The sequence below is a fragment of the Paramisgurnus dabryanus genome, chromosome 21 (assembly GCF_030506205.2).
Source record: "Paramisgurnus dabryanus chromosome 21, PD_genome_1.1, whole genome shotgun sequence".
Lineage (NCBI taxonomy): Eukaryota > Metazoa > Chordata > Actinopteri > Cypriniformes > Cobitidae > Paramisgurnus > Paramisgurnus dabryanus.
The window spans coordinates 32,187,194-32,212,882 of NC_133357.1; the positions used below are offsets into that span (position 1 = coordinate 32,187,194).

The 25,689-nt window shown below is 35.9% G+C and overlaps 1 protein-coding gene across 2 annotated transcripts in view; it reads right to left on the reverse strand.

Annotated features, from left to right (window-relative positions):
* pacsin1a (protein kinase C and casein kinase substrate in neurons 1a) overlaps window positions 1-25,689 on the reverse strand; it is a 315,211-nt gene that overhangs the window by 63,675 nt on the left and 225,847 nt on the right. For both annotated transcript variants that reach the window (XM_065282588.2, XM_065282589.2), the window contains exon 5: window positions 20,802-20,945. In XM_065282588.2, the coding sequence (XP_065138660.2) occupies window positions 20,802-20,945 (144 nt within the window). The remainder of the gene's footprint in view (window positions 1-20,801; window positions 20,946-25,689) is intronic.

Consider the following 25,689-nt stretch of genomic DNA (forward strand, 5'->3'; position numbering starts at 1 on the left):
TTATGTAAAAAAAAAAAAAACACTAAATTCTCCCAATCAGCCCTGTTCTTTTAAGATAAAGAAATAAACTTTCTAATCCATTATCTATTATATTTTTAAGCTTTAATTCCACCACTCCTATCTTTCTAAGCTCATTCTTCATTATTTCTCGTTCATTAATATATTTTTGACATACACAAATAACATGTTCAACTGATTCCTCTATCCTCACTGCTGCTACTTCTTGCTGTATTTCATAAAGTTGACGTCCTGTATTTCCTGTATCCCACTTTTGTTGCCATTCCCTAACAGTATAAGCTTTAATTATTGCTTTCCCTTCAGATTTACTAAGTGAGATATTAATGATATCCTCAACTTCTAAAGCCTGTTTTGCTAATCTATCAACCTTTTCATTACCCTCTATTCCCTTATGAGCTGGTATCCACATAAATGTTATCATGATGTTCCTATGTTTGAATCTATACAGATTTTCATATATCTCTTTTAGTATATTCTGTCTACTAGATGTGAATGATTTCAATGACTGTAATACTGAACATGAATCTGTACAAAGTATAATCTTTTTCACTTGAGTATCTTCTATCCACTGTAATGCTGTTGCTATTGCCATCATTTCTACAGTATATACCGATAAATGATCTGATGTTCTCCTATTAACAAAAATGTTCAAAGATGGAATACTAAAAGCAAAACCTGTTCTCCCGGTATTAGGATCTTTAGATCCATCAGTATACACTGGGGTATATTCTTGGTACACTGCACTGTTAGACATTTCTGTAGTTTTTACAGTTATTTACTGTATATCACCCAGTATAATACTGTAAACTATTTATACAGTACATAACTGTAATTCACGTTGCATTTTGGGAATTTTCTGTGACATCATACATAATATACAGTAATTTACTGTATTTTTGAAAATTGCTGTATGCTACTGTATATTTTCTAACAGTCTTTTGGCGGTATTTTCCTTATTCACACAAATCCTTATTTTATTTTTCTCAAAATCATCATTTTTGACAATTGTATACACACAGGCGTTGACTTATTTTAGCTAAGGAACCATGTAGCAGCACAGGTGTTCAGAGGACCGATTTCAGGTGTGCACATAAACTGAAGGGTTTTCAAACAAGACTTTCCCTGGGACAGCGGCGCTTTTCAGTTGAAGATACACGAGAGGAGAGAATGAAAAAAGACCAGCAAGGTAAAATAATCTATATAAGTTATTTATAATCAGACCCCCGGTTGTTGTTTACCCGAACGGGACATTTTACAACCGTTAAACGGACGCATTGCTTAACATATAACGGTAATATTAGTTTACCAAAGTCAGTATAAACCTAATTAATAAATCATACTATGTGTATGCAAGCCTACGAGCACGCGCGGTGCGTTAAATTACACGCTAGTGTTTTCCTTTTATAAAACTATTATGAAGAAATGCTTAACGTAGTCTAATGTATACGTCAATGATATGAAAAGATCAGATTTAGTATATAACGTTACCTGAGAGAATAATTTATTAATATAAAAGAATATTTAAAAAAGTACCCTAAATTACATTTTGCTGGGAGGAAAACTCTTAGGGCTCTATCTTACACCCGGCGCAATGCAGCGCAATGCGCGACGCAAGTGTCTTTCGCTAGTTTCCACCCTAATTTTCACGTTTAGCGCCGCGTTGTTTAAATAGCAAATGCATTTGTGCCCCCTTTTGCGCCCATGGGCGTTCTGGTCTGAAAATGAGGTGTGTTCAGGCGCATTGTTGGCGCGTTGCTATTTTGAGGCAACTAAAATAGACTACGCCATTGACCAACAAAAACCTGGTCTAAAGTCTAAAGTCAATGGGGCAATGTGTTTTATGTTATTTAAAGAGCACATTAGTAAAATGCGCCTATAAACATGAGGACAATGCGGGTTTGCTTATCACAAAGTACATGAATGCGCAGCAGCACAAAAATGCTTTTAAATATGAAAGATTAAAGGATTGAATGTAAAAGATTATTATTGAGTCTCTTGGACATAAATGAGGACTAATTATGAGACATTAGAAGGCGCAAAGAGCTGCTTCACCTGCAGCCTGGTAAGTAAATAAATGCTTTGCTTTGAACAAATGCGTCTGCTTTGAAAATGTTTTTTTTATGCTACCTCACGGATTTATTGTATATGATGTACCTGTGGATATGGTGAGATGAGAAATTTTTTTAAGTAATGCTTAAAAAAACTCTTTGCTAAAAAAAACCGCTGTCCAAAGTGCTGAAACGTGGGGAGAGCCATTTGTAAATTCTTTATCTCCTGTTTGTTACAAATAAAGTATTTTTAGAGTAAAAACCTTCTTAGATACTTGTAAATTATGTTTCGATGATATTGGATAGCCATACATTTAAAGCAATTACAAGCCTGCTTTTTACTTCCATGACTAAAAGAAAACGGGTTTTAAAGGTTTTAATAAAAAAATAACAATTTCAATACAAGTGAAAAACAACACAATTATTTAACATTAATCTTAAACTGGGGATCTTCTACCTCCGCTTAGTTTTTCAGTTTACAAAGTCCGTCATCTAAATAGGGATTAGACATAGCGCCAGCGCAACTTTCTTTTAAAGGGAATGAGAGCTGTGACTCTCATTGGTTTACTGCACGTTACGCCCAAAATACTCCCATTACAATAGGACCTACCCTTTTCGACCATGCGCTCGGCGCAAAAAACATTTTTCCCGTCGTTAAATTAGCAAAAGTGTATTCAGACACGCCCATTTAGACGTTGCGCTGTGCGCTTTAGACAATGCGCTTAGATCGTTAAAATAGGGCCCTTAATGTGTAAGTTACGTTGTGTTTATATTCTCATCCGCTTGGCTTTACCTGTTACATAAATTATGCGTTATCAATAAGGCGTATAACAAAATTTTATCTTTCAAATTCGTTAAACTACGTTAAGCATTTTAGAAAGTCCCATGTGAACATAATAAGAGTTTGCTTAACATTTAGTTTTACAAACGACTTCAACGTATGAGCGTATGTTATATGTGTGTTGTGGCCAATCGGAAAAACATTATATTTTAAATGTGAATACGTTTAAACATAAAGGCTGAAACCTAATTTGCATAAAATAAAGTTTTAAAATGTGTTTTTGTTTTGTATTAAATTGCTTTTGAGGCCAAGGTAGCTGTACAGTAAATATTCAGCCTCGATCAGAAAACCACGTCCCACTGTAATAACACACAGACCTGTGGCCATGGTGCAGTGATTTGAGTAGAGTACATCTACTCTGATTATCATTTCAAAACAGTATTTATTGAAAAATATGAGTGTTTAGCATCATGTATTAAATGTGTTAAATATGTCCTTTTTTCCCTGCATTTATTCTGCTGTCTAAAATTCTTTGGGAGGATAAATTAAGGAGGATGTAACAAAATACACTGCAAGAACTGGAATGAGAGACAAGTGAGGATGAAGAGGACAACGGAATATCCATCCTTTCTTCACCACCTCACAGAGTTTGAGTGAAACAACTTGTATTAGGTGAGACACTTCTCAATAAGATACAGTATGTGCTGCATATATGGGTTAGTTAGGTCTCCCTAATTAACTAACAGCTGTAACAAACAGTACTGTAAAAAACTGTGGTTCAAAATAATTATGACCATCTTTCTTTTGCTTACAGGACTCACAGGATTATTTTATAACAAGACTGATTATTTTATACCAGAAGTATGGTATTTTTTGAAGCTACTGTATTATTTCTTATGACAATTCATTTTGATGTGCATTCAGAACTGTAAGTTGGTAAGTACATTTACTGTATTTACTGTAAGTAAAGGCTAAAGAGTATATCTCCTCTAGTTCTAAGTTCTAACAACGTTCCCAAAGGTCCCAATAATGTTAAGCCAACATAAAAGTGTCCAGTTTTTAAATTGTTTAGGAATGTTTCTTGATTGTGCGAATGTTAGAGGAATGTTACATTTTATTTTCAGACAATGTCATGTTTAAATGTACTCACAATGTTTAAAACACATGTTTAGTATATTTTATGAATGTTTATATGCAATATTTTAACAGAACATTAAGAAATAATGTTTTACAACAGTTTGTAAATAATAGAATGTAATGTTTTTTATCATTACAAGCAAAAACATTCATAACGTTATAGGGAACTTTGGGAACTTTCAAGGGACGTTCTTAGAACCTTTCTCTGTGGTTGAGCATTGTGTTAGCATCATAAAACGCCATGGGTTCGAACCAGGGAATGCACATGCTGATAAAAAATTTAAACTTTGCATTGCACTATGTTATTTGCCTTTTTCTTTAAATGTGAAGATAAATGTAAAGACAGACAGTCAATGTTTCATTTTAAACCAGTTTTAAACTTAACTAGACTAAATAAAAGGGTCACAAAAATTTTAATTTTGCTATTATGATGCTGATTTTGTGGTGTTATGGGTTTTCTGGTTACAATGGTGGATCATGATCACCTCTCTAGCTTCAAAAGTAGGATGCAAAATGTATAACACCAAATCATTATAGCATAACTCCATGTAACTTGACATAATTTAAAGTCGTCTAAAGGCAGATTGCGTGTGAAGTCCTATGTCAAAGACTCTCTAAATACTGCATCTACACTTTCTTCCTGATGTGTATATTTTGTTGGTATATCCTGGTTGTTGCAGACCTGACAGTAAACTTGACTGTGAGCATCCTATCCATCAGGTACAGCTGTTACTTGCATTACTCATTTAGAGAAATTACGGGTCAAAATTGATTATATGGATTATATTTTCATCACCCCTTTTTGTATGTCTTTGTATAATGTGGAGTCATTTTATAATGCGGTGACAGACTACTACCATTATAACTGGAAAACCAAAGAAAATCATTGTTTAAATTATAAAATCATAATTTTTGGATTAACTAAACCTGTAATCAGTGTTATACGTATGCATGTTTATAATTTGTGTTATTTTAAATGTATTACTGCAAATGATTTGAAATGTGTATGTTTTAAATGTAATTTCACACAACTTCTTAAAGTATTTGTATTGTTTTAAATAAAGGCTTCAATATTTGAAATTGTCTCTTTGAATTAAATGTTAGCAGTATCTGTGGGTTAAAATGTAAAAATTAATTTTATCTAAACATTATAGCTAATTTAAATATAATAAAAATGAATTTATAAAAAAATAAAAAGAATAGTAGTATAGTATACAGTAGTATACTGTAAACCTGGGTTTTTTACGGTAGCACACTGTATTACATATGTACAGTAGCATTTAAATACTGTAAAATGGAAATACAGTTTAGAACTGTAAATCTTATTTACAGTAGCCAACTGGTTTTGGATATTTCTTTTTCCCAACATGGGATGAGTACCTTTACTGTAGGATGGCGGTCCTCTGAATGACCTTGAAGATTTGCCCAGTAGTTCATCATTAGCTGCTTACGCCTGATTTGTAATGGCATTTCACCCACTTCAACTTGAAGAGCAGCTACAGGAGTCGTTTTAAAAGCACCACAACAAAGTCTCAAAGCCTGAGCTTGTATCACATCCAGCTTTTTTAATAAAGTTTTTGCTGCTGAACCATAAACAATACATCCATAATCTATTACTGATCTTATCAATGTTATATAGATATTTTTCATTGCAGTTCTACTTGCTCCCAATTCTAATCCTCTTAGACATCTCATCACATTTAAAATTATTTTACATTTAGTTTCTATCCTTTGAATATGTTCCTTCCATGATAATTTAATATCAAACCACACACTCAAAAACTTTAACATTTTAACTCTTTCAATCATTTGTCCGTACATCTTTATCTGTGTATCAATGCCTCTTTTCCTAGTAAACACTATTGATTTTGTTTTATCTACTGAAAACCTGAATCCCCATGAATATGACCATTTCTCTACTATTTCAACTGCTTCTTGTATTTTCCTTGTGATATGCTTTATATTCTTTCCCCTTTTCCACAGTGCTCCATCGTCAGCAAATAATTATCTACCAATGTCTCCTTGCACTTGAGAAAATACATCATTTATCATAATTGTAAAGAGTATTGGGCTAATGATGCTGCCCTGGGGGGTACCATTTTCCACCATATATCTTCCAGATAAGGCTTTCCCTATTTCTAACTTAAATAGATCTATCAAATAAAAAATCTTTAATCCAATTATAAATTCTACCTGTTATTCCTATCATATCAAGTTTAATCATTAATCCTTCTTTCCAAACCATGTCGTAAGCTTTTTCAACATCGAAAAAGACTGCCATTACTGATTCTTTATTTATCTGGCAGTGGCGGTTCTACACGGAGGCCAAGGGTGGCCCGTGCCTCTGTAGACATGTCCCTGGCCACCCCTGTGGCCACCCCTTGTTGACCAAATAAAAAAGTATACATTTATTTTGATTTTACACACGAGCGCCAAAAGCGGAACTAATGCGACGCAACGTTCTACACGGGCAAATTAGAGCGGCGCACCCAACCACTGTAGCCGCCATAGACAGTAAAAGAAATGGACACAGCGACCCCATTGGATTCAACGGAGACAAGTGAAGTCAATTAGAAACACGCACTTCCTGGGGGTCGAGCGTACTGCGCAGACTCAAACTGAGCTTGATGACGTAGATGTCACGTGAGCAACCGGTCTGACAATTGTAAGTCTTCTAATAGCCGTGCCACGAGAAATCTGAATCACCCACCGAATCTTGCAGAGACAGTGAGCGTGAACAGGAACACATTTTGGTAGGTACTCTGATTAATAATCTCCCTTGACTTTATGTGTCCACGTCCACCCGATTGCCTCATAAACAGTTAAAGATTGCCTACGAGCTTCTCTTCCTGTCCATACGTTAATTTCTCTACTGTGCGACAGAGAGTCGCAGGTTATGACGCAATCGTTAGCATATTTTTACAAAAACTGCTTCTACTGGTCCATAACATAAGATACATGGTAATGCAGCCTTTTATACATTTTCGTGTTTCTTTAGAAATAATTAATGGACAAATGAAGTCTTTAAACGCCTCAGATGTAAAGTTATTCGCTGTCAAAGTGACCCCAAAATGAATGGGAGTCAATGGAATGCTAACAGCAGGTGGGGGTCGGCTAATCAATGGCGGAACCCAGGGAGGCTTCAATAATATATGAAACCCTGCCCCCCTGGTAGCCGCCTGTGGGTTCTGCTCGGCGAGTGTCTCAATTCGTTCCCAACCTCCCGATGTTGAGAATGTGTATGCAGGTTTGGGCACTGGTAAGGACTCTAGCTCACTTCACATTGGGACACTGTTCACTTGTTCTCCTGTGATGTGGCTGCGTTAAGCGTGTTGTGATCATTTACAGCTGTCACTCATCAACAGTGTTGGGAACGTTACTTTAAAAAAGTAATTAGTTATAGTTACTAATTACTTCTCACAAATAGTAACTGAGTTAGTAACTCCGTTACATTATTATAAAAGTAATTAATTACCAGGAAAAGTAATTACTGCGTTACTTAAAAAAAATTATATTTCAAATAACTTGAATGCCCCTTACAAAATTAAATATGTTAAATTAATAAAATGAATACTAAAGAGAAATCCCTAATTTTGTGGCAGCATGTGACGATGTGAGGTGCTTTATTAGATCAGAATTACTTGCCACAGACGTGGAGAGTTTTTCTTCATGGGCATAAGTTGCACATTACACAAACATTCCTGCCTTTCACCTCAACAATGTAAAAGAAGTGCTTTATACTTCGTGTTTGCGACCGCTACCTTTGAGCTTGTTGTACTTGCCATCGCCCTGTCGCCGGTGTTTTCGGAGTGATTGATGCGCGATGACCGGGCTGCATGTCTGTGCTTTGAGATGGGGCACAGTCAGCAGCAGCACCGCTGCTCGTTGAGAAGAGAGAACGACGCGTATTTTCATGTCAGTCTACAAAAGTCTCCAACCACGCCAGAAAAGATTGCTAGATTTGTCCTATAAAGTCGCTAAAGTGATAGAAAGTTGCTAAATCTAGCGACAAAGTGACCAAGTTGCTCAGACTTTTTAACACTGCTGCTCGCTCCTCTGACTTGGACTGCGCGTGTGGGCGGGCCTTTTTGTGAACTCTGCCTCTGGTTGGCTACCGATGGAAATTAAGCCAATCATCATTCGTTATGTTTCTAACAACACACACAAGAGAAAAACAGTGTTTGGCTGAGAGAGTGAGCATACGCGGCTGAAAATCACTAAAGTAAGATCAATTTTAGTAATGCGCAGCATTTTAATGTCAGTAACGATAACGGCGTTATAACGGGGGAAACAGTAATTTATTTGATTACTCGTTACTGAAAAAAATAACGCAGTTACTAACGCCAATTACTTATAACGCCGTTATTCCCATCACTGCTCATCAACATCTGGCAAAACCAACATCTCGCTAACTTTTTAAAGTTTACACATTGTAAAAAGCGCTATAATTATGCTCTTAAATATACGTGTATAAAATTGGAGGAATATAATTAAATGTTACATATAAAAATGTTTACAATTTAAAATAAATATTATTTTAAATGTTGATTAGATTGTGGTCCCTAACTGTCTAGCAATGTGTGTTTATATGTAAACTAAAACAAACGTTTGTCTTTATAAAAGTTTGCATTTCATAAAGTTTGAGTAGGCTTGCATGCTTTTCAGTTGGGGGCTTTAGAAAAGAGCCCAGCTCCCCTTTTGCACCTGCACTCACTCTTGTATTAAATAAAAAAGTATATGATTGTAAAGTAAAATAAAGTTTACTGGGTAGTTTCCCGGAAAGGGACTAGTCCTAGACTAAAATAAATGTAAGAGCTGTCCAAACTGAAAACAACTTGCAATGCCATATCTTAAAATACAGCTTTGTTTTGCTTCAAAATGCACACAAGTAATGTATAATGTATGTTAAAACTAGTTATATTTCCTAATTAAACTAAGGCCTAGTCCTATCTTAAACTTATTCCTGTAACCACCCCTATAATCTTTAAATCTAATTTCTTGCCATTTTTTTATGTGCCCCTCTGGTAAAAACACTGGCCCCTCCTTGGCCCCCCTAGTGAAATTTGTCTAGAACCGCCACTGTTATCTGGGCTTTCTTAATATCTGTTTCTAGACATATAATGGGATCCATAGTTCCTCTTCCTCTTCTCAAACCACATATTAAAATTCTATTCTCCCCGTAATCATTTTTTCCATTATCTTTCCCATGTGCGATGTCAATGCTATTGGTCGATAATTCTTTGGATTTGATGGATCCTTTCCTGGTTTCTTAATAGGAATAATGACTGACTCTTTCATTCAGTAGGTAACTTTCCTTTCTCCCAAATTTTTTTTTTTTGATCTACAAATTTGTCTGCCAACTTACAAATTACAAAATGTCTGCCAACTTTTTATTTTTGCACTACGTATAACTTGCCTAACCTTTGCTTGCCTTTGCTTATATTGAATTAAGTTTTGATAATTATGAGTTCTTCTTAACTTTCTTAATGCCTTATTTCTTTCTTTAAGTGCTGTACTACATTCATCTGTCCACCAAGGAACCAATTTCCTCTTAATTTGTCCATTACTTAATTGTTTCATTAGCAGCTTCAAGCAATGCCTTTTTCAATTTTTTATCAATCTCCTCAATCTCCTCATTTAAATCTATACTGAATATTTTACTCTCACAAATAAAACTAAATACATTCCATTCAGCACGATCAAACATCCATCTCCCCATTCTTTCTCCCTGTTGTTTATTTCCCTTTATACAACCCTTCTTTCTGGTTCTCGAATCTGATTGGCTAAGAGCTATGCGATATTGTCCTGATAACGGCACTGTAACCGCTTCACCTTTCGTATCATTCCGCCACCTAGTGAATGGAGGTCCTAAACAGGCTCATCTCTTAATGGAAAAACACAGACGCGCTGTTTTTAAACACTCTCCGTGTGTCTTATTAGTTCACTAGCTCATAAATCATTCTGTGAATCCCCAATCGGAAGTTATTATTCCGTCAAAGATCAGCGCTCTTGGATGTTACGTTAAACTTAATGGGATTAATGTCTTGTCACATCGTGTGGACACTTGGAAAGAGGAATGTAAACACTCGGTTTTTCTTCTGGAGCTATATCTCTTATCAGAACGCGAAAACACCATGGAACTGCAGGTAAGCATCGCAGCTTTTAAATGTGGACATTGATCATTTATTTAATCGTGACGTGACTATTAAAACATGTTATGAGAATATCGCCACTGGTATATTTATAAGCAGCATGCAAAAACATCTCTCTGACACTTATAAAAACAGTTTTATATAGTACTGACAAGAACAAAGTTTAATAATAATCGAGTGCTCGTATCGCGTTAAGAGTAAATGGGAAACCAATAGTAACATTATATAAGTATAGTTTTATTAACTTTTACCTCGCGCCAAAACAATAACCACACAAAAGACACTAAATATGAATAAGAAAATAAGTAATAGTTTTATCATGACACCAAATACTGCTGATTTTATCTCATTTTGACCATCAAAAACAAACAAGGCGAATATAAGAGCCAGGGAATCCCTGACAGAGATGTAGCCCAGAGAGGGCGGTGGTCAGCGGGGCGAGTGAACACTGACGTCCGCTCATGCTTTGGTTCTCATACGTACCGAATCTCACTAAGCAAACGTTCAAACAGGCGCTATCTTTACTAATCGACTGTAGATTTAAATATAATAAATATATATTCTCGACTGAACTAATCTTAAAACTACACTTTGTGACCAAGAAACGTTAATATAAAGAAACGCCTATCCGTCCATTGAGTTATTATGAGATTCAAAGCAGCCGAAAGTGTTACCTGTCATTCTGGCAGCCCTCAAATCCGTGGTAGTTCTCAAACAAAGAGGCTTTTAAAATAACTCCGTTGTTGTTTTCTAGTTTTTGTTTTTCAAACGTGTGCCGTCGAACTGTTGTATAAAAGCAATATTGCTCTCGGAGTCGTGTGATATAGCTCTATATCATCACGGCTGTGATTGCCTCTGGCCTAATCACAGCCGTGATGATATAGAGCTATATCACACTCCTACTCGAGCGATATTGCTTAAGTATTAATATTCTACAAAAAAAAAAAACGGATAATGATCACTTCCCACTGTTGTTTCATAGGTTACTTTCCACTCACATATCCCTGCTAAACCATTTGATACTAAAGTTAAATCCAATACTGACATATTTCCTGTATGTACATCCAATCTGGTTCTTCTTCCATCATTTAAGCACACCAAGTCTTTTTCCTCTAACAGTTGTTCAATCACACCTCCATTTACATCTGTTTTTGTTCCTCCCCACAATGTACTATGCGCATTAAAATCCCCACATATCACTCTCTTATTCCCATATTCCTTGAATTTGCATTAACTCATTTAGGTCTAACTTCCTACAAGGATTATAATAATTAATAATAATGAGCTCTCCTTCCTTCGTCAAGATCTCTATGACTATGGGCTCTATTTTACACCCGGCGCAATGCGCGACGCAAGTGTCTTTCGCTAGTTTCCACCCTAATTTTCACGTTTAGCGCCGCGTTGTTTAAATAGCAAATGCATTTGCGCCCCCTTTTGCGCCCATGGGCGTTCTGGTCTGAAAACGAGGTGTGTTCAGGCGCATTGTTGGCGCGTTGCTATTTTGAGGCAACTAAAATATATGTGTTTTATGTTATTTAAAGAGCGCATTAGTAAAATGCGCCTATACACGGGAGGACAATGCGGGTTTGCTTATCACAAGGTACATGAATGCGCAGCAGCACAAAAATGCTTTTAAATATGAAAGATTAAAGGATTGAATGTAAAAGATTACTATTGAATCTCTTGGACATAAATGAGGACAGATTATGAGACGTTAGAAGGCACAAAGAGCTGCTTCACCTGCAGTCTGGTAAGTAAATAAATGCTTTGCTTTAAACAAATGCATCTATTTTTAAACGTTTTTAAATGCTATCTTACGGATTTATTGTACATGATGACACTGTACCTGTGGATATGGTAAGATGAGAAACATTTTAAATAATGCTTTGTAAAAAATCCCGGCCATATGGCGCTGTTCTAGTGCTGAAACGCTTCGGCTCTCTGCGCGTTTGTAAATCCTTTATCTTTTGTTTGTATTTTTAGAATACAAACCTTTTCTTGCATATTTGCTAATCATTTTATGCGATTACATTGATTATGTAAGATATCAATACATTTAGGACAGCAATTCAAAGCCTGATATTTGTACTTCTATGACTAAGAAAAAGGCTTTTAAAGGTTTTAATAATAAAAAATTCAATAAAAATGAAAACAACACTTTTTTAACATTATTCTTAAACTGGTGGCCTTCTTCCTCCGCTTAGTTCTTCAGTTTACAAGGTCCGTTATCTAAATAGGGATTACGCACAGCGACAGCGCAACTGGCTTTTAAAGGGGATGATAGCTGAGTCTCTCATTGGTTTACTGCACGTTACGCCCAAAACACACCCATTACTCATTAGGAAAATATGTACAACCCTTTTCGACCCTGCGCTCGGCGCACAAACCATTTTTCCCGTTGTTAAAATAGCAAAAGTGGCATCGGACACGCCCATTTAGACCGTGCGCTTTAGACGATGCGCTAAGATCGTTAAAATAGGGCCCTAAGTATTCATGCTCCCTTCCTATTTCTATCTCTCTAAATGCTAAATCTTCACTAATAAATGTCATACAACCCCCTCTTGTTCCTTCCCTCCTATCACACCTAACACAATTATATCCACTTAATCTAAAATCCAAATGTGGTCTCACCCATACGGAAATGTAATATATGTGAATATATGAAATATCCCTATATGAAATATATGGTAATATAAAGTAGAAACATATATGTACATATATGTACAACCATATATGACACCTATTCGAAAATGGAACAATTTCATATATTGACATATATGTCTATGCCATACAAATATATGTCTATGTGTGCAAAAAACATACATAGACATATATGTCATCTATATAATTATTTATATATGTGACATACATGACTTCACATATATGTCTAATATATGTTGCATACATATACTTATCATATATCATAAAATAATTAAATTTGAACTGTGGTTTTTATCTATTTTTCGCATGTTTCAGACCACAGGTAGGCCGTACAACCCATTCACACAACTTAACACACAAACACAATTTATTATTTGTAATGTACCTGATGAGTCCAGTCGGGCCTCGAACCCGGGTCCTCACGTTGAAAGTCGTCCACGCTATCCACTGATCCACCCAGCAGTTGGATGGGAGTGGTAAACAACTTAAGCTATTTGTGTGTTACTGAAGTAGGCGCTGTTTAGCTTGTATTTTACAGTGTTCGTTTTATTATTCCTCCTGTTTTTATTTTATGCGGGGTACACAGTGCAAATTTAACCCTTGTGCATTGTTCAAATTTAATACATCCACTAAATTAAACATCTGTAAAAATGTATCAGATTATTTTTTCACTTTTTTTGCATAAATTTGTTAGTCAGTTCTGATCAAAACTACCAAATTTTTACAAAAATTCCATGATTTTAACTCTTTAATTGCCAAGTTCATAAGTGGATTTGGGGAAAATCTAAATGACAAATTTTAAATACAAAAAGTGATTGTAGACTGGATTTTTTTAACCTTTTTCGCAGTCTTGGGCATGTCAAATATAAAGTAAAAACATTGGCTTTTGATTATTGTTTTCTTCCTCATTTATTGTTAGTGGCTGTTTTTGCCCCATTGACTTCCATTATAACCACATTTTTTGATTGCAGAGCAATGACACCTTGTTATCATGCATTTTTTAATGTTGGTGGTTTTTCCTTTTGCAAAGAGGTCAAATTTGTCATTTTTACTGTTGATCACCATGTGGCACCATTAACCCTTTAGTAGACCTGTGCTGTGCAGAGCTTAATTTCTAGCTTGTACATTGAGTAATATGGGGGCGGTTTCCCGGACAGGGATTATCTTAATCCAGGACTAGGCCTTAGTTTAATTAGGAAATATAACTAGTTTTAACAAACATGCCTTACTAAAAACATTACCTGTATGCATTTTGAGGCAAAACAAAGGGCCCTGATGTATTTTAAGATATGTCAGTGCAAGTTGTTTTCAGTTTGGACAGCTCTTAAAAATGTTTTAGTCTAGGACTAGTCTATCTGTCCGGGAAACCGCCCCCATGGAGTATAACTCCATAATAAAAGTATAGTATTGTGCCAAATGCATGCAGTTTGAAACTAGGCAGGGTTATAATGTTATGACCCTAATAATTTTTAAACAATATATTTACAGACCTATATAGGCTATGTTGTTTTAGAAATCTAGACATAAAACATATTGATATCATATGGTTGGAGCATACAGTATCATGTAAAAATCCATCTTATATGGTTGTAAAATACAAACCCATATAAGAATTCATACATATACATATTTTAAATATATGTATTTAAATACATTTTAATATGAGTATTCCATATAGGTTTAAAACATATATCTTCATATATCAAGAGTATCTATATATGTGATATTAATATATGTATTTATATACATTTTAATATGAGTATTTCATATAGGTTTAAAACATATATCTTCATATATCAAGAGTATCTATATATGTGATATTAATATATGTATTTATATACATTTTAATATGAGTATTTCATATAGGTTTAAAAAATATATCTCATATATCAAGATTATTTATATATGTGATATTCATATATGTATTTATATACATTTTAATATGAGTATTTCATATAGGTTTAAAACATATATCTTCATATATCAAGAGTATCTATATATGTGATATTAATATATGTATTTATATACATTTTAATATGAGTATTTCATATATGTTTTAAACCTATATATTCATATATCCAGAGGATCTATATATGTGATATTAATATATTGCATATATATGTAACATATATGCCAAGATCGGTTTTGATATAGGGACATATATGTCATATATTACATTTCCGTATGGGCAACCATGTCTCCTGAACACAAATAACACTAGGTTTGCAAGATAACTGTTCTATATACTTTTTAAATTCTTGTCCATTGGCTAACAAACTTCCAGCATTCCATTGCATCAAGAGGATCATTACTAATGCTGTCCAACCCATGCCTGATCTTGACTTTCCTGAACACTGAGATCATTTCTTCCTCCCATGTTAATCCACGGATGTTTAAATGATGTACGGCTGCCTTGACAATTATTTGTATTCTTTCTGTCTTTGATTTAATCTCCATTGTGGCATTAACTACACCTGCAATGAAAATTACTAATTTCTTTAAATCAACCAAAACCTTTTCTGTATTTGCCAGTTCTTTTTCTCTTGCAACTTGGTTCTATACTTGATTTGTTCCATTGCTGCCTTCTTTTGGATTCACCATCATCACAGCTTCAGCATAAATTAACTTATTCTGGGCTCTTATCTGTTGAATTTCCCTTTCCCTTTTCATCACTTCACATCCTCCATAAGCCACACTATGATTTCCTCCACAGTTACAACATTTTAACTGTTCATGATTACATTGCCCATATTCATGATCTTCTCCACACCTAGCACATCTCCTTCTGCCTTTACATACTTTAGCTGTATGTCCAAATCTTTGACAATTATAACACCTTATTGGTTTTGGAATGTATTCTTTAACAGTGTAGCTCAAAAATCCTAACATCACTTTTTTGGGAAGTGATTCCTCCTCAAAGTCAAGCACAACATACTCACTATCTTTCCTCACTCCCTCATGAGTTATTTGTATCCGCCGAGCACCTTTCAGAATACCTCCTTTCAGGTTTGATTTAATTTCCTCCATAGAGACTCCTATTGGTACTCCCCAAATTACTCCTTTACTCCATTTATTTTCCCTTTCAACACAACTTGTATTTATTACCTTGAAAGGTCCGACTTCCTTCATTCTACCAGCCTTCTCAGGGGCGGATCTAGAAAATTATTTATGGGGTGGCAAGGGGGTGGCATGAGAACTACGAGGGGTGGCAATGAGGTAAGCATCCTTGGATGGTTGTCGTGGATACAAGAAATTATATACTGTATATACTATATTCGGTGTATACACTGGACCTCAAATTTTTATAACATAAAAAAATGCAACAACAAATATACCTATAAGTACCCAAGCAGCTACCTTTAGAATTTCTACTGTAGCACCCTTTGTCTTAATACTAAGTTAATACATACATCTTACCAATACCTAAAAACACTGACTGTAAACATGATGAGCAAGGTTGAACATAAAGACTGTTATATAAATAAAATAGGTTTGCCTAGTTTATATTAATGTAAAACATATTTGAAAGGCACACATCTCTTTCTCTCATAAGCCTCTTCTTTAATCCTTTCACTCACTTCATGGTGGATTGTTTCTGTTTTTTCACTTCTTTTAGCTCTTCACCATCCATTTCTATGTTTCTGACTTCATCTACTCCTCTCCCTTCCACAACATATTTTCTGTTTTATTTGTACCTTCCACTCCCATAGTATTTGATTTTTCTATTCTTTTTGGTTAAAAAAATAGATATCAGTCTTTCTTTTCATAGTATCATGGAAAATGCAGCATTAAGTTGTCTTTCAAGCTTTCTAAACATACACAACACTGAATAGTTTTGTCTCCTTAATGAAGACAAACAAAAACATTAGAATAAGTTATATCATAACGAGTGATTTCATATGCACGTATGGAATATTTTGATTGCTGCAGTAGCTAACAAGACATGACGGGCTAACTCTAGAAAGAACTGCTTAAAAGATATTTACTGCTTACACAAACCTGCAGTTCAGTTGTTTTAACTACCAAGCAACTACCTCAGGCAATATTAAACAATTAACAGTTTAATTTTTGTATTTTTATCCTGATGCAACATTTATCTGTAAAATATGACCGTATTCAGTACTCTGATTTGCTGATATGATGCTCAATTTAATCACTTTAAAACACTAAAGAGAAACCACTAATGTTTTGGCAGCATGTGATGATGTGAGGTGCTTCATTAGATCAGAATTACTTGCTACAGACGTGAAGAGACTCTTTCTTCATGGGCATAAGTTGCACGTTCATAATCATTCTTGCCTTTCACCGCAACGATGGAAAAGTAATGTTTGTGCTTTTTATACTTTGTGTTTGAGTCCACTACCTTTGTTTTGAGATCGTTGTACTTGCCATCGCTCTGTTGTTGCGGGTTTGTGCGACTCGGAAAGGATGGACTGCAGCGCGAGAATCGGGCTGCGTGTGAGTGCCTTGGATGGGGCGATGCATCCTTTCACGGCAGTTTTCAAAAGTCTCCAACCACGCCAGAAAAGATCGCTAGATCCGTGTCGCTTTTTTAATAAAGTCGCTAAAGGGGTCTAAAAAGTGTCTTAATCTAGCGACAAAGTCACCAAGTTGGCAAGACTGCGCAGACTTTTTTTACACTGTAAAAGACTTTCTGCTCGGAATGACTGTGCATGCTTGTGTATGAACTCTGCTGCCTCTGGTTGGCTAATGATGGAAATTAAGCCAATCATCATCAGCTATGTGGTTGTCCCACCCCCTCTAAGACACACACACCAATCATCGTCAGATATGTGTCTCCCACCCCTCAACACACACAGAGAAAAACTACATTGCCTTTCTGGTTAAAAGAGCCTACTCAGGTATATATTACATATATTAGGATACCAGCACTGGGGTGGCATATGGGGTGGCAATGCTTTTATTTAGGGTGGCAACTGCCACCCCGTGCCACCCCGGTAGATCCGCTGCCTTCTCCCTCTGTTCTTCATTCCTACAAACAATCAGTAGATTCCCATCTCTCAAAATCTTTGCCACATGTACATCGCCAATTTGGTTTCGCAAAATAGTTGTCAATTTCACTGGACTTATTGATGAAATTCCCTTATCCTCGCCAAATCTCAGAACAATTTTAAATTTTATACCTTGATCACTCACCCCCACCCCTTTTTCAAAACTTCGATTAGGCCTAGATTTCTTTGCACTAATCCCATCAAAATTATTTCCCCTTTTTCCCCTCACTGTTCCACTTCCTTGGCTTGTTTCCATGCTATCATCACTATCCACTATATTATATGCTCCCCACTCTGGTCCATTCACAACACAGCTGTGTTTACCCGCCATCACTTTCTTCTTATCACTTGATTTTCCCATTCTTGTTAATTCTCCACGTTTCCAACCTCCAGCTGATAAACATGCTTTTCTTCCAGGATCCTTTGTCAAATTTCCGTGTTGTTTTAAATTGACAGTTTTAACCATACAACTTTTATTGCAGTGTTCCGCGTTCCCGAGTCAACCGATCAGCTCCCAGTTCAAACGCCGTCCGCCTTCTCTTCTCGGGCTTCCATCTTGGTCCCCGTTTGCTGTGAGGTTAATAGGTGTGTTCGACTTCATGCGGCGCTGCGCAGACCGATCGGTGGCTGACTTGAAGTAGTGCATTCCGGTTAGTATTTTTGTCCGACTTCAGCTGGCGCTCCAGGCACGTGACTGTATCATGTGGTTTTTAAGTACCGCGAGAGCGTTTCGAGAGTAGCCGGCTAGCTCAGAGTGGCTGCACGGAGTTGTGATGACGACACAGCTTTACGTGATTGGTCGCCTCACTGATGACAACGATCACGTGCGTCTCAAGTTTAATCCAACCGTTAATTCCACTAATAAACATTATAAATTCATGTTTTAAAGCAGGGAAAACACGTTATTATGTATAAATATGTTATATTGTGTCGTGTAATAAAATAAAAATGAAAATAATAAACTCTATTGGTATTTTAATAATATAGTCTTGTTTCCCGTTATTTTCGGGTATACAGTATAAGCAGCAATTAAAATATACTATATAAAATGTTTCTGGTTGCAACTTTTTATTAAAAGGTTTGTTTTTATCAAATTCAGCATCTAATTCACTTCATTCATGATTATAACAAGGAAACACGGCGCACACGTCACTACGGCAAGCAGCAGGTGTCCGGCTTGACGGCTCCGTCTTCAGTTCCTCCCTCGACTGCAAGCGGCAAACCTCGCCGATCGGTCTGCGCAGCGCCGGATGATCTCGAACACACCAAATTTTATGAGAGAAAGCACAAACTATTAAATATGTAAAACTTGAATTTAAAATAAAACTTACCGCGGAGAAGATAATGAGATCTCTATCGTCTCTATTGCTAAGTGACGCGACAATTATTTATTATTTCAAATCCGTTTACAAGATAAATATATATTGTAAACAGATGAAATCATTTTGATATACGCTAAATTCATTATGAGAAGCCTTTTCTTTTTACTGTTACACTGTAGACAGTAATATATGTATTTTATATAAAACTCTATGGTCGTGACAGCACATTATCCATTATCTGTTGGTTCATGTTGGTCCAGTTTAATTCAGGGCTTTTTTTATTTACATTTTAAAGTATTTTTGTTTGTTAAAGTTTTTTTTAGATAACCAACAAGCGGTTAGCAGCCGACAGCAAGTTGACGACATGTTTGATGAATTGAACTCTCAAATCAACAATTCACTTGCCTATAATAACAACTATATAAAATATATATTTTCAGCATATCACAGTGTTAGTTTAAACGTTTATTATCAACACACACTATTTTTAAAAAGCGGAGGCAGGTTGCTCTGCTGCTCGCAGCTGCAACGGGTGCAGAAATAAAAAAATGAAAAGGGCTATAGCTACAAAACGAAACGAAATAAACATGAAACCGAATAAACATGCAACCTGCCTTATCTTATAACTTCGCTATACATACATATATATATATATATATATATATATATATATATATATATATTATAGATTATGTCTTGGATGCTGTTTGCATAGATTATGCGCAGGATCCAAGGTTTTAATCTAGTACTCCATTAATATTTTTTCCCGGTGCGCTGAAGGTCCTGCTGTTAAATACACAACAGCTGCATTGTAAATGTGTGGCTGGCTGTGCTTATAGCGGACTCGTGCTATAGGTTAAAAGTCTTACTACGTTTGTTTTGCAATCATCGTCTGTCAAAAGGTTATTTTAATTAAACTGAAAAATATAAAAAGATGGAGAAGCCTAAATAAGCCCGAGGTCCACCCGTGTATCAGCTGTGACGTTAAAATTCGCCCGAAACCCGACCCGAGGGTTGTAAAAAGGTCGGGGCTGACAGCCCTCATTGGGCTTGGGCTGAAATGCAGGGCTCCTCAGTCGCATTCATTGAGAAAAATCTAATGCCTGCTCATCATGAAAGCTCTTTACAAAATAATATCCCTTTGGGGCTTTTGGTTCAAAGGCATGCATGTTTGGAGAAATATTGATTGATTTTATATGTTTACTTCAAATTTCTAAAGAGAGGGGTAATATTTATTCAATTTTTAGTCCAAACACGGCATAATATTAGCTGAAGTTGTTTTACTGATATTTCCAATAGTCTGTTCATAATTCATACGTGATTATATGATATTTTGTGTCAGTATACAGTGTCAGTACTACATTTAACTACTATATAAATGTTTTATACAATGTATAATATGCAATGTTCGTGGGTCCTGAATCTAATAATGCCAAATGTATTGTTACCAGTAAAAAGTAAGGGGGGGGGGGCTCTAAGATTATCTTGTCCTGGGCCCAGGCAAGACTGTCAGCTGGCCTGTACATGACCATTATATAACTGAGTTGCAGACACATAAATACCTGTATATACAAGTGTGTGTACTACATACAGTACTAGTGTGTGATTTAATAAAATTTTAATAAACAATGAAAACTTAAAAAAACAAACATCTTCATTGGTTATCTCACCTTCTGCACATCCTGTTTGCATTTCTCTGTCTTCTCATGTAGTTTTTTCTGCTGGTCTGGCGCGACAGATGCTTCAGACTCTCTGCTAGCAGCCAATTTCTCCTCCTTACAGGCCATGTGGTAGGTCTTCTTTGCCGTCTCCATCTGCATCCAGACATGCAACACTTAGGCCTAAACTAAATACAAAACTGCAAACTGATGCTTGGCGGAGAGAGCTAATGTAAATGTATATTTACAGTTGTCTAAAAATGTTAAAAAGTGATTATATTAAAGTATTAAACAACAGTTCTGGTCCTCTTATAAGCAGAGTCAGTAAGCTATTCTGTGTGTATTGTTATACTGTTTCTCTCTGTTTGTATGCACAGAATTGCAGGAAAAATACAGTATCAGCATGTACTAACCAAATGGTTACTGTTTGGCTTCTTTTTAAAAATAGTCCAAATAAATGTTTAAATTAATTCCTGTAATATTATATTAGGTGTAAATAACCAATACTTACAGTCATTGTCAGAAGAAATGTAATTATGATCAGTTATATTCATATTGTTATTCATAGTGCTATAAAGCAAATATGCATATCAGATCTACAGTTAGTGGTACTTACTGTAAAAATAGCATTTCTGTCTGCAAGATTTTAATAGGATCATAATGCTGAAGTTAATATGCGTAAAAAAAAAACTGACATTAAGCCTAGAATGGAATACGAGAAATAATCATATTAGAGTTCTAAACATTTATAATATAACAAGTTTATTAGAAAGTAGGGATGTCCCGATCCGATCACGTGATCGGAAATCGGCCCCGATCACGTGGTTCCAGACTCGATCGGAATCGGTTGTTACCTTCCGATCAGGACTCTAATACATATGCAGGGTAGTGGTGGGCAGAGCGAGGCTTTGTGAAACACTGAAACAGTTGAATCAATTGTGCCGTATGTTTCGAGGCTTCGAAACATCAATCTGAAACCGCCTCCACAGTGACACCTAGCGGTCATTTGCATGTCTTTACATAAAGCAGTCTTGGCAATATTTTAGACGAGCGCTGACAAATTGTATCTCACATGTTGTTTGATTGACACACAAGTGATAGAATGGGAGAGTGGATAGTATTCTCGACTCTCATGCAAAGATCTTAGGATCAAACCCGGCAAATGCATGCGCTACATCATCAGAATAAAATAAAAAATGTTGTTGTTGTTTTAACATCTGTTTGACAACTACATGAGCTTAGGCTCACAATTGTTGATAATAAGGGTATTCGGGTCTATTTAATTACAGTTTTTCTCAGTCGCTTTGGTACATTTCTCGAATCATACTCACAATTTGCAAAACAGTAAGTGCATTTCTCAAAACAATTCGTACAAATAGCAAAACACCATGGATAACCTGCTAAAGCCACTCTTTTACTCAAAATCCTTAGTTCATCTCTCAAAATTAAATATCTGTGTCAATGAACATTCTTGTGTCATTGTGTATAGAGAAGACAGTCAAATTGTTTAGTCATGTTGTCATTATAACAGTTTACTCTGGAGGGAAAAAATTTTTCTGGATGGCTAAAGATTTGATGACAAGTATTGTAAATTGTAAGTTATACCTTAGTCTAATGTAGTGGGATTGCCCCTTTAACAATAGTTGGCGTAGCCCTTTAAAAGAGCGGACAGATTGCACCAGGTGCGTGGTTGCGTACGTCAGGCAATCACGTAGCTATATAGGCACAGGTGATTTCGCTTTCTTCGTGCCATTGTACTGATGTGACCTGTGGCTGTATATCGGCATAGGTGATTTCGCTTTCTTCGTGCCATTTGTACTGATGTGACCTGTTGCTGTAGGTCTTGTATCTCCTTCACTCCTCGGTAAAGGTAGGTTTGGTTAAATTGGAGGGTATAGATGGGAGGGAATTATACAAATTAGAATACGGGTGTTCGTGGGGAAGTTTATTTAATTCACAGGTGTGATTACAGTTTTTCTCAGTCGCTTTGGTACATTTCTCGAATCATACTCACAATTTGCAAAACAGTAAGTGCATTTCTCACAACAATTTGTACAAATAGCAAAACATCATGGATAACCTGCAAAAGCTACTCTTTTACTCAAAATACTTAGTTCATCTCTCAAAATTAAAAATCTGTGTCAATGAACATGTCAGTGCCATCAGAATAACAAGTCATTGTGTCATTGTGTACGGATAAGACAGTCAAATTGTTTAGTCATGTTGTCAATATAACAGTTTACTCTGAAGTGATGTTCTGATGTAAACTATGGCTAAAGTTTTGACGACAAGTATTGTAAATTGTAAGTTACACTTACTATAAGTTATGTGTGAGTTTGATTGCAAGAGACTGGACAAAATTTACATTTACGCTTTTACTGTTTGTACTGTAATTCGTTGAAAGACCATGTCATTCCCATAAAGAAAGATAAAGACAGCACTGCAAGCACTGCATAGCATAAAGAGAAAAAAAAACAAAAGTAGAAATGTGAACATGACGGATGTCTAAAAGATGTCTAACCATAGCCCAAGAATAGATGATGCATATAACGTTACTTTTAGAACAATAAGAACATGTAAAAGAAATGAAAGCAAACACATTGAACACACTTTGCTTACATGTTGGAATATCATATCTTCAAGTTATTTTGGCAAAAATGGCATGTAACCAAATTCAAGGTTATTTAGGGTAGAAGTGGGTTACTATTGGGTCTATAGTTAGCCATCATTTCAACGTCTCGGTTTTTGCTTGCTGGGGGACGTTTCTGTCTGTTAGAGAAAGTCAAGATTCACCTGCGAGCAATTTACCAATTCAGGACATGGAAATGTAAGGAAATATGTTTGACCAAACCCTGTATTATGAGAACTTGTTCAACCATTTTGCAAGTAAAGACTTATACTATGAACCAATGCCTAAATGTTGTGTGGAGTGAGACTATTCAACAGAGACCCATTATAATACATTTTGATCAACATGACATAAGCAACTGATAATGTAGGAAAAAGCAGAGAATTGTACATAATCATTTGCATGGATGTACCAAAGCATTTGCAACTTGTTCAAAGAAATGAGAAACTGCTTTTTTGATGTGCACAAGTGACACAATGATGTGAGAATTGAACAAGCAGTTTTGAGAATTTCAATTCTGATCTGAGAATTGTACCAAAGCGACTGAGAAAAACTGTAAAAAAAAATGGAATAGAGATATACCAAATAAATAATAAGAGCTTCATAAAATATATCAAGCCATAATATGCCACATTGTTTACATATAAAGATCTTTATTCAAATATATAAATTGTTCTGTGTTGATGGACTCAGCCAGCTTCTTTTTTACATAAAATTCTCACACAAGGGACACTTCTTGCTGACATGCAATTTTTTGTAAGTAGCCTAACTGTTACATACAAATGAGGAAAAATTACTTCTTTTCAGTAATTTAAATTATTTGATCTTGGCAAAAACGCATCTATGATGTATTGTCAGATTTGTTTCCTACCCTGTCAGTTTAAAGGAGACATATCATGCTAAATCCACTTTCTTAGCTCTTAAATGCATTTTGTTGTATATTTGTAGTGTTTAGAAGTACATAAAAGTTGAAATTAGTCTCTTCAGGTGCTTTGTTGATATCTTTATATTCTGTTTTGGTCATATTTTCCAACCTGTTCTGATTTTTCTATTATCTATTATGTTTTTTGAACAATTACGTCACAGTATTTGCAGCGGAACTGCCAAATAAGGACATCGACTCCCAGCCCAACACTACGAGCAATCCGCCATTTTCAATTTCTCACTGCGATATTGTAGTCCAAGCTCAAGGATGCAGAAGTTACGAGAGAGTAAATCAAAATGTTCGATTGTTGAACCTGTGCCTGGTTGAGTTTTATTTCTCACGGAAATGTCTTTTTTTTGTGCGCGAAGCACTTCAAGGATAACTATTTCACAAACCTCCACCAGTATAAAGTAGGATTTGCCGATAGACTTCATCTGATTGAGGGGTCAATTACTTATATCTTTGGAGACGACGAGCAGAGCACTTCGGTAAGCTGTAAATAACTTTAAAGTACACGGTGGTCATGGTTTAGCAGTGCTGTTTCTCAATCCGAAGGCTGCAGCCTGCGGATGTCGCATGTGGTCATCAACCCGGGATTAAGTTATAACATATTACAACAACTTACAATTAACTAAGAAAAATAGTCAACTTTATAATTGTTAATATTCTGAAATAAGACAGCCTTGATGACGTATGCAGCCTTCGGTTTGACAAACGGCATTAACACACCATTGCGATACCTCCATATAAAGACGTTGTTCTGCAGGTTCGTCGTCTTCATTTTCATCTCGTTCCATTTCCGAATCTGGCGCGAACATATAAGGTTGGATGGACAAGTCTTCCGTTGCTGACATTTTGTGAATAACGAGTGAATAAAAAGTTTCTGTGCCGCTAGATAATCGTATCTCTGCTATAAAACTACAAAAATGGCCGAACGGGGTGGAGTTTAACCGAGTGTCACCTCTGCAACCTGGAGTGGGGGCAGGGTATGACATGCATTTAAAAAGACAGTACCAAAACGAGTTGCTCTCAGATGCACGTCAGAAAAGGGGTAGAAAGGGGGCCTGTGGGGCTATAATAATGAGGAATTCAGACCCAAGCATTGCAGTTTCGCTTTATATAGTCCGCAAATAGATGATTTATATGTAAAAAGGAAAGATTTAAAAGCATGATATGTCTGCTTTAAGATTCAATGCAGATTCGATAGGTATGCCACCTTTCAAAACACTTGTGAAATGCACCGCTTCGTTTAGCCATAGTCACGTGACTTTGGTGTTTCGAATCACTTCATCACGTGACATACGGGTGTTCCGAATCACATTTCGGAGCAGTGTTTCGAAACATCT